The following is a 9,433-nucleotide window of genomic DNA, read 5'->3' as shown; positions in this document are numbered from 1 at the left end:
CGGGCAGCGCTGCCCGCGGCTCTCCTCAGCCAACCCCCGGTAACGCGGCCGTCTCCTACCGAGAACTCACCCCGCGGGCCCGGGCACAGCCGGGGCACGGCCGGGACGCGCCGGTACCTGCGCGGGGCAGGGGAGGGCCCGGGGACAGCCCGGCCCAGGCGGGGCAGGGGCTGTGCCGGCGGCGGAAGCGCCGCTCCGCCCGCCCCCAGCCGAGCCGCAGGTGGGGCGGGAGCGGCACCGGGAGCGGGCGCTGCGGCTCTGCCCGGCCCTCCCCGGCCCGGCCCGCGCTGGCCCCGCGCCCGGCGGGGCTGTGGCGGCGGACGAGCCGCGCTCCGCGCCCGCCTCCCTGGCGAGCGGCGCCGGGCGGGCGGCGATGGACGGGCAGCCCCCGGCGGGCCCCGCCGCGCCGCGCTGGAGGCGGCGAGCGACCCCCCGCCCGCCGCCGCTCGCCTGGAGCAAGCCGCGGCCGCAGTCGTACCAGAGCCCCAGCGGAGTGCTCGTCACAGACTTCCCCGTGGAGGACAGGTGCGCCTTCTCCGCCACTCAGCCCGCCGGCACCGGCCCCCGCTCGCCCGGCAGCCCCGCCATGGGATCGGTGTCCAACGGCACCGTGCGGCCGCCGGGCTCCCCCGCGCTGTCCCCGGAGCGGCGCTCCCGGGTGCTCGCGCTGGCTCCGGACAGCCCCGTCGGTTCGACCGCCAACGGAACCGTCTCCCCGCCGGGCAGCGGGCAGGGCTGCCGGCCGCAGCCGCCCAGGACCGCGGGGCTGCCCGCGCTGGCCCCGCAACAGGAGCGGATCGTGTTCGGAGCCAGCGCTCAGCCCGCACCGTGCCCCCGGGCTGCCGGGCCCCCGGAGGAGCCGGGAGGATCCCCCAGGCGCGGCCGGGCTGCCGGGGCCCCGGAGGAGCCGGGAGGATCCCCCAGGCGCGGGCCGCCTGCCGTGCCGGGCGCGGAGCCCCCCGCGCTGCTGAGCACGCAGAGCCCCGCGGCGCGCAGGGTGGGCTCGCAGCAGCTGATCCCCCGCAGCCTGGCCGAGAGCCGGCCCGCGGGCCGCGCCCAGGGCCACGAGCGGGGCCTCAAGGTGCGCAGCCTGGTGGAGACCCCGCGGCCGGCCCTGGGCAGCGACCCCGAGGACGAGCCCGAGGGCGGCCCGGGCGCGCTGCGGCGCGGGCTCCGCTCCACGTCCTACCGCCGGGCCGTGGTCAGCGGCGTGGACCTGGACGGCTCCGCCAACTGCAAGAAGAAAAACAGAATGTCCCAGCCCGTCCTGAAAGCGGTGGTTGAAGATAAAGAGAAGTTCTCGAGCCTGGGGAGGATAAAGGTAAGGTGTGCTGATAGGTGAAGGTGTTGGCTCCGTGGGAGTGTGGCCTGCTGATCCTGCATTTCCCATAAATGCTGGGAGTTTTCGGATTGCTTTTTTGCTAACCCAAAACTTTTCATAGTGACTGTGAGTTTTAAAAGTGCTGTTTTCCAAGTGCGGTGTTGGAGATGGCGGGCTCTGCTGAAACCCAGGAGGTTCAGAGCCTTTGCTGGCTGCCTCCTGCTCGCCTTTCCTGCTGGATTCTCCAGCTTTCACAACTGAACCACGGGCTTAAAACCTGTGTCCTAGAAAGGAGTAAACAGGAAAAAAAAAGGAGACATTGTCTTAATAAAGTCTGCCTTTATTAATAGAGACAGAAAAATGAACTTCCTCCCTCACTTCTCTGAGACATTAAAGTATTTTTAAAAATCACTGAGTGATTTTTAAATTGACAGAAATCACTTCAGGTATTTTAATGCCTGAAAGTAATTTTAATTTTTAATGCCTGAAAGTAAAAGCAGCATGCCTGTTTTTAAATCTTGGTTGTAATCCCTTAGAATCCCGTAGTAGAGTTACATTGAATGTTAATGTACTAAATTGTAAAGACATACTGATAGTGTTATTTTACTTATCATAGTGTAATATTGTATCTCCTTGTTTTAGATGTAACTTGTTACTGTATGAAATGTATTCATAGGTTTCTGTGTAATAAAGTACATCCAAGAGCTGATGCTGTAGCTTTAAAAATAATTATCAGCTTTATAGCAGTTTTCAGCCAGTTTGAAATTATGGTAGTGGATGCTTCTGTGAAAACACTGCAAACAGTGAAATAGAAATTGATGAAATTGTGAACAGCTGCAGAGTGTGGCTTGGTTTGGTAGTAGACTTAAAACAGTGAGTTAAGTTTAAGATAGGAGGACATGAAACTGTGTTGTCCTTCCAGAGTTCTCTGCAAGTAGTGTTTTATGAAATAGACTCTTGGGCCCTGGGCCTTGTTGCACGAGAGCAGCTGTTTTATTTCAGGGGTTTGTTGTGCTCTCAGAAGGCTCCTTTACAAAGCGCTCAGAGTGGTTTTGTTTGCAGAGGGGAAGGGCAGCTCTCAGTGCTGTGCCTCTGCAGGCAGCCCTGGGACAGAGGGATGAGCTCAGCTCACTGAACCCCTCTCCAGCCAGTGTAGTGTGTTTTTGAAACACAGGGAAAATACATCTAAACAAGGCATGAGAGAAATGAAACTGGGGTAGCTTTTCACTTTCTCTGGTGACACCATTGTTTTTACTGAACTCTTATCCAGCACATGAAGTTTACAGATTAGGCCCTGTTGATCTGGTGCCCAAGTCTTGAATAAAACAGACATTCTTGTTACTGTGATTATTTTGCATTCTCCTCCTTCTAACATATCTCTCTTTTCTCTTAAAATGATCTGCAGAAGATGCTGAAAGGACAAGGGACCTTCGATGGGGAAGGTGAGTCCTGTTCTGTCCAGACCTGTTAATAACTCCCAAGGGAAATGAACTTCACTATTGTTTTGCACACTTCCTTTGTATGGAGTCAAAGACTCGGTACCTTCTTTTTCAGTAATGCAGCTGAGATGTGGGACTATAATTTTGGCCCTAGACCTACCTTAGGGTTATTTTAAAGACTATGAAGTGGCAGACTAAAAAGGTGTGTCAAGGGCTTCTTTTCCGCTTAAACTCCTCTCCCTCCCAAAGCCTGAGCTGTTGGCTGTGTTTGCCTCAGCCCTGACAGCTCTGTGCAGTTCCACAGTTAGCTCCTGGAGGTGGGACTGCCCTCCTGCCTGTTCCTGGGGCCGTGCCCAGGTGCAGGACATTTGATCCATTGGGGGTTTGGGCCCTCCCTGCAGCACACACCTGACTCATTACCCTGGGCTGGGGCTCACTCAGCTGTCTGTGCCTTCTCATCAGCTGGGGGTGCTGGCCTCAACCCTTGGGCTGAGCAAGCATTTTCATTTCTTGCTACTTAGGCTTCAGATATAAGTGCCAGAAAAACACTGTCTGTGGAGCTGTATTTTTGTGGTACTCGTTAATTCTGGGTTTGCCAAGTTTGCTGCTTTTCCTGATATTTCAACAAGAAAACATCTATGATGAGTCCACAGAAGTTCTGCTACAATAACTGCTACTCTATTGGCTTTTCCCTGTTTAATGCTTCTTTGAGGTCATCTCAGCTGCTGTGTTACCTTCCTCCTGTTTCTGTTTTCAGAGCTTCCCGCTGTGTTCTCTTTGCATCATCCCCTTTCCTACTCTTTATTTTTATTCTCATGCTATCTCCTGATGATTTCTGGATTCTCTTCCAATGGTCCTGTCTGTCTTGGATGATCCCAGCTAATAACTTTCTCTGGAATGCCTCCCACAATTCAGTTGCTGTCACAGTTTCCTCAGTTAAAAGTGTATAAACTCGACAGGCCCTTCCCCAAAAGCTGCTCCGAAGGCCACACCTGGTGTGAGCAGGTGGGACAGACCCACCCAGCCAGGTGAGAGACTGCAGGAGTTGGGGTCCTGCCTGGAGCAGCCAAACTTCCACTTCAGTTCCCCTTTCTCTTGTAGGGGAAGATTGGGTGTTATCCAAAACCTGGCCCATCTAAAAGTACCTTTCAGAGCCTGCCTGCTTCATGGCTGAATTGGCCTGTGGGTTTGTGTGGTGTTGAATTTCTGTCCTTGCTCATTGCTGTTGCCAGGGGTGTGTGGCCAGGGAGGTTGGGAAGCAGTGGGAGTGCTCCATGCCTGTGTTCCTTTGCCACTGATAGTTCTGAATTAATGATGGCACAAGTCAAATACGCCAGGAGTGTATTTGGTCTGAAGGTTCATAGGCCTCCTGCTTACTCAGACAGGCTTTTAACTTTCTTTTGGAATAGTTCAGACCTCAGATCTCTGAAACTGGGAAACAGTGAAATGTGAAGACAGTATTTAGAGTTGACAGAAGAAGGGTTGGCCTGGCAGTGTGCTTTTCCTGAACATGAAAATAGTGAGACCTGCAGATCAGTGGCTGCTCCACTGACACACAATCCTGTTTTCTGATTGCTGGTTAATTACAGAACTGGGTGCAGCAAACCAAGGAAGAAAAAATTGTTTGCTATTTTTTTTCTTGACAAAGGCCACATCTGTTCTTTAATTCGGTCTGGGAGGATCTTTGGGTACAGTGATCCATTGTCGCTGTACTGCACCATTGTCCAGCCCAGATCAGTTGCTATCTTTGTCTCATGGAGTGTGAGCAGCACAGTGACACTTTGGTTTCTTTCATTGTTTAAATGTTACTTTAAATTTTTATGAGAGCAACTAAACTAACTTTCTAGCAACGACTGACACACTGTTGTTATTGACAGAAAATGCTGTATTATATCAGAACTATAAGGAAAAAGCTCTGGACATAGATTCCGATGAAGAGTCTGAGCCCCAAGAGCAGAAGTTGGATGACAAGGTTGTTTTTCACTATAAGCCCCTGAGGTCGACGTGGAGCCAGCTCTCTGTGGTGAGTTGGATGGCCAGGGACAGGATCTCAGGGTGGGTTGAAGCAAAGTCTTCTCTTACTCGCTTGCTGGAGTTTCTGGCTGAAATTTCTCATCATCTTTTTCACCTCATAAGAACAACATGGAGGTCCCAGTCAGTTACTGGTCTTTGTTTCACATAAAAAACAATGAAATCAAGTTCATTTTAGAGTCCTGTATTTGGCAAAGACTCAACTTTACTGATTCATTAAAAAAAGGGTTGTGTGAGTTCACTAAAAGGGTGAATTATACTAAAGAAAGGCTTCAGTTAGTTACAAACAAGTTGCTGCTGAATTGTTCTAAATCACTGCACACAGCTCTTAGGCTGGCTCGAGTGCAGATGTTTAATGGAAAGCATTTTGAGAAGTGGAGAGCAGAGCTGGTGGTGCTGTGCTGTCCCTTGCACAGGCTGGGAAGTGTCTGCAGGGCCTTGGCAGAGCAGCATCGTCAAACAAAGTCAATTCAGCTGTTCTGCTCAGGGCTGCAGTCTCACTGCCTTCCCTGCCCATAACCTGACAGACTCCTGAGAGCAGCTGGTACTGCCACAGCTCTTTCTTGTGCATGTGATTTTGGGACTGAAGGAAGCATAAAAATTCTGTGTTTCCGGGGTTATTCTTGGACCATTTCTGTGGCTTCTGGAGGGATATCCCTATAATGAAGGGTTTGGGGTTGTTTTTTGTTAACATAACTTGTGGAATGTTGTAGATGCTCATCTCAGGCATTAGAGAGCTTATGCTATAATAAGATCACCTGGAGTAATTGACCATCAGCTCTGTATATCCCAATAAATGAGGGGTTAAGCCTCAGGGAGCTCCCCAAAGGCTGGTTAGATGGTCTCATTAGCAGAGCTGTCTTACAGATGCTGGTGACCCTTTGCACTTTAAAGTATTGAAAGGTGAATCTCTCTGATTCAGTAATTATAAAGAAGGCAAGACAATGTGGTTTTGTAAATATGTGCTTTAATTTTCTTTTTCCAACAATCAAATACTTAAAATACAGTTCATTGGCTTCATGTTGCAAAAAAAAAGTGTTTATAATGAAGTCAAATTGTTTTTTCTGCCTTCTGGGCAAACTAGCAGTTAAATGTTCAACAGCTGAGGTATTTTGGAAGGAATGCTATTTAGTAATAATAATGATAATTTCAAAACACTAATTTGCTTTGAGACAGAAATAGCATGAAGACCATCTCAGGAGGAGAACTCTTCTGTGCTGTGCTTCACTTACAGAACCAACTTGTTCTTTACTGCTCCTCACACACAAACTTGTGCACTGTCTGTATTTGATTTGCAAGATTGGAAGTGGGGAGTATATGGGAGAAGGCATGGAGAAAACAAAATCTGGGAATGTGAGACTCATAGTGACTGTGTTTATAACTCTGGAAAAATTACATGCTGTCAATGTGTATTAAGAAGTTCAGAAGTGAGTCTGGAGTTGTTGCAGGAAGTCAGCTGGAAAATGTCAGTCCTGGGTTTCAGCATGTGCTAGGAAAGGAGGGGGAGAATGCCTCTGGTGTTTATGAGCAGTGCCTGTGCTGGGAAGGAGGGGGCAGAGGGATCCCCTCGCTGCAGGAGGCTGCCCTGGCAGGGCTGCAGCTCCCACCACGCTGTGCTTGAGGGTGGTGCCCTTCAGGTACGGAGAGCGAAAATTCTTCATGAGAACAGGAATAGAAAAGGGTGTTTGTCTTCCTGAAGTGTATTCACATGTGTTATCTCAGATGTGACTGGTTTCTCATTCATGTAAAAATCAACTGCTGTGAGTGGCTTTAGGGAGCCACTCACAGGTCACTGTGCAGGGCCACTCACAGGTCACTGTCCAGGGCTGTGTCCTTCCAGGGCCACTCACAGGTCACTGTGCAGGGCCACTCACAGGTCACTGTGCAGGGCTGTGTCCTTCCAGGGCCACTCACAGGTCACTGTGCAGGGCCACTCACAGGTCACTGTGCAGGGCCACTCACAGGTCACTGTCCAGGGCTGTGTCCTTCCAGGGCCACTCACAGGTCACTGTCCAGGGTCACTGTCCAGGGTCACTGTCCAGGGCTGTGTCCATCCAGGGCCACTCACAGGTCACTGTGCAGGGCTGTGTCCATCCAGGGCCACTCACAGGTCACTGTGCAGGGCCACTCACAGGTCACTGTCCAGGGTCACTGTCCAGGGTCACTGTCCAGGGCTGTGTCCATCCAGGGCCACTCACAGGTCACTGTGCAGGGCTGTGTCCATCCAGGGCCACTCACAGGTCACTGTGCAGGGCCACTCACAGGTCACTGTCCAGGGCTGTGTCATTCCAGGGCCATTCACAGGGTCACTGTGCAGGGCTGTGTCCATCCAGGGTCACTCACAGGTCACTGTCCAGGATCACTCACAGGTCACTGTCCAGGGCCACTCACAGGGTCACTGTCCAGGGCTGTGTCCATCCAGGGCCACTCACAGGGTCACTGTCCAGGGCCACTCACAGGGTCACTGTCCAGGGTTGCCTCCCCTCTGTGGTACCAGCCCAGACCCCTGGTGTGACTCTCTGGGCCCTTCAGGGCTGATGTCTGCACGGGCTCCCCTTTCTCTCCCCATAGAGAAAGGGGCATATATGCATAGAGTGCCTGCATATCCAGGCACTTGTGGTCACTTTGGCTGTGGTGCAGCCACTCAGTAGATTCCTGGTGAGTTCCCCCTTTCAGCACCTCCTTGTTTTGAAGGAACTTTTTGTCCCTGACTTGAGTTCACCTGTCCTCCTTTCATCCTTTGCTTCTCACCTCCATGGTTGAATCAGTCATTGCTGGGGAAAAGCCAGTCCAGTGTTAATAGCAGTGATGTTGGGCCTCCTCATTCCTTCTGATCATGTTCTAATCTTAAATGAAGTTTTTGTTTGCTTAGTATCACACGTGATTTTTTTTTACATTATTTCAGCCTAAACATTTTGGACACATCAAAATTAGGTATTGAATTTTCTTTGGCCGAAATGGCCAAAGCAGTCTCCATATCTGGGCCTCTGTCTTTTGGAAGTGCTGCTGTTGGTGGGGAGTGCAAGGCTGGGCCCTTGGCTGTGAGTTCATGTGCCCTGAATTCGTGTGTGCTTAGTGGGACACACCTGTGTGTGCCAGCTGCAGTTTGGAGCAGGAATTCAGCAGGTGCCCGTGGAGCTCCCTGCTGTCTGGCAGTGTCTGTGTTAATTAACAGGGAGCACTGAAATCTGGGGGATGTGTTCCTAGCTATTTCCTGTGTTGGTGTATTTTTAGAAAACTCTTCCACTGCATCCAGAAAAAAGTTACATTGCACCTTTCAGTGCCATTGCACTTCCTCAGGAATGCTCTGAAGCTTTCAGGCTCCTGATTAAGATGTACTTTAATTGTTAAATAAGAAGCCATCTAATTAGCTCTTGCTCAGCATCCAGAAGTGTCTGCTCGTGGTGCTGTGGGAGTCTGGCAGTTGTGTTCCAGAGGATAGTGGCTCCCACACTGGAATGTTGATGTAACTTCACAGGCATTTACCTGTGACTCTGTACTTTGGTGTGCAGACCAGAGTGTGGCACCTCCTTCTTCCTGCTGTCCAGCATTGTGGGGCCTGCTGTGCAGGAATAAAATGAGGAATAATATATCCTTTAAAATGCCAGGGAGCAGGTGGAGCAAGAAGAGAAAGCTGTTGGTATAGCATGTTAGGAGCTTTTGGAGAAGACTGGCAGAAATGGGTGTGGGGTCTGGGGTCTGTGATGTGCCTCTGCTCCACAAAGAGAGCAGGGCCTTCCATGTGTGTGGTGCTGTGGCCCTTTCCCTTCCCTTGCCCTGGTGTCCCTCCTGACCTGGTCCTGTGTTTAGAATTCCTGTAGAGCTAGGCCCTCCTTGGTGCTTTGCTCTCTGGGTTTTGATAGTCCTGTCTCTCTTTTTAATCACATTTTCCCACAAAAGGTATTAAAATATCGATTGATTTGTCTTTGTAGGTGAAGAAGAATGGCCTGTCAGAAGCCATCAGCCAGGAGGAAAGGAAGAGACAGGAGGTACTCTGTGCTTTGGGGCTGCTGCTCAGGGCTGCACTGCACGCCTGGCTCGGTGCTCTGGGTGTTGATAAGGAGACCTTGATAAGAGTTCATTGCTTGCCTTCCTGCTCTCCAGTGAAGTCTCCTCTCTGCCCAGGGAGAAAAAATGAGCCCAGAGTGTGCTGAGGTGCCTGTGTCCATGCCAGGGCTCCTGGGCTGCTCCAGCCTGGCAGCACCAGCATCACTGCTGTGCCAGGGAAGGGGTGGCAGTAACTCCAGCTCACAGAGAGGGGACGTGGCACAGGAGCTTCCACAGCAGTGGGGAGCAAAGAGCAGCTTTTACAGAGCCCCTGGGCTGTACCTGCCCCTGTGGGCAGTGCTGGGCACGGGGTGTGCCTGCTGGAGCCCTGCAGCAGGGCAGGGCTCCCTGATGGCAGCAGCAGCAGCAGCAGGGTCTTGTCTGTTCTCTCTTTGCCCTTTGCTCCTTGTGTCCTCTTCATCCACTTTCCTCGTGCCCTTTGCTCCTTGTGTCCTCTTCATCCACTTTCTTTTGCCCTTTGCTCCTTGTGTCCTCTTTATCCACTTTCCTTTTCCCCTTTGCTCCTTGTGTCCTCTTCATCCACTTTCTTTTCCCCTTTGCTCCTTGTGTCCTCTTCATCCACTTTCTTTTCCCC

At 51.6% G+C, this 9,433-nt stretch overlaps 1 protein-coding gene across 1 annotated transcript in view; it reads left to right on the top strand.

Annotated features, from left to right (window-relative positions):
* Positions 1-236: 236 nt before the first annotated feature.
* Positions 237-9,433, top strand: part of ARHGEF26 (Rho guanine nucleotide exchange factor 26) — a 29,414-nt gene continuing 20,217 nt past the window's right edge. Inside the window, exons 1-4 of the mRNA XM_071438215.1 lie at positions 237-1,321; positions 2,727-2,763; positions 4,638-4,783; positions 8,724-8,780. Coding sequence (XP_071294316.1) covers positions 374-1,321; positions 2,727-2,763; positions 4,638-4,783; positions 8,724-8,780 — 1,188 coding nt within the window. The 5' untranslated portion in view covers positions 237-373. The remainder of the gene's footprint in view (positions 1,322-2,726; positions 2,764-4,637; positions 4,784-8,723; positions 8,781-9,433) is intronic.

This window comes from Agelaius tricolor, unplaced genomic scaffold (assembly GCF_023055355.1).
Source record: "Agelaius tricolor isolate 1412-34295 unplaced genomic scaffold, bAgeTri1.0.p SCAF_12, whole genome shotgun sequence".
In the NCBI taxonomy this organism is placed as follows: Eukaryota; Metazoa; Chordata; class Aves; order Passeriformes; family Icteridae; genus Agelaius; species Agelaius tricolor.
This window is presented reverse-complemented; position numbering and strand designations above follow the sequence as displayed.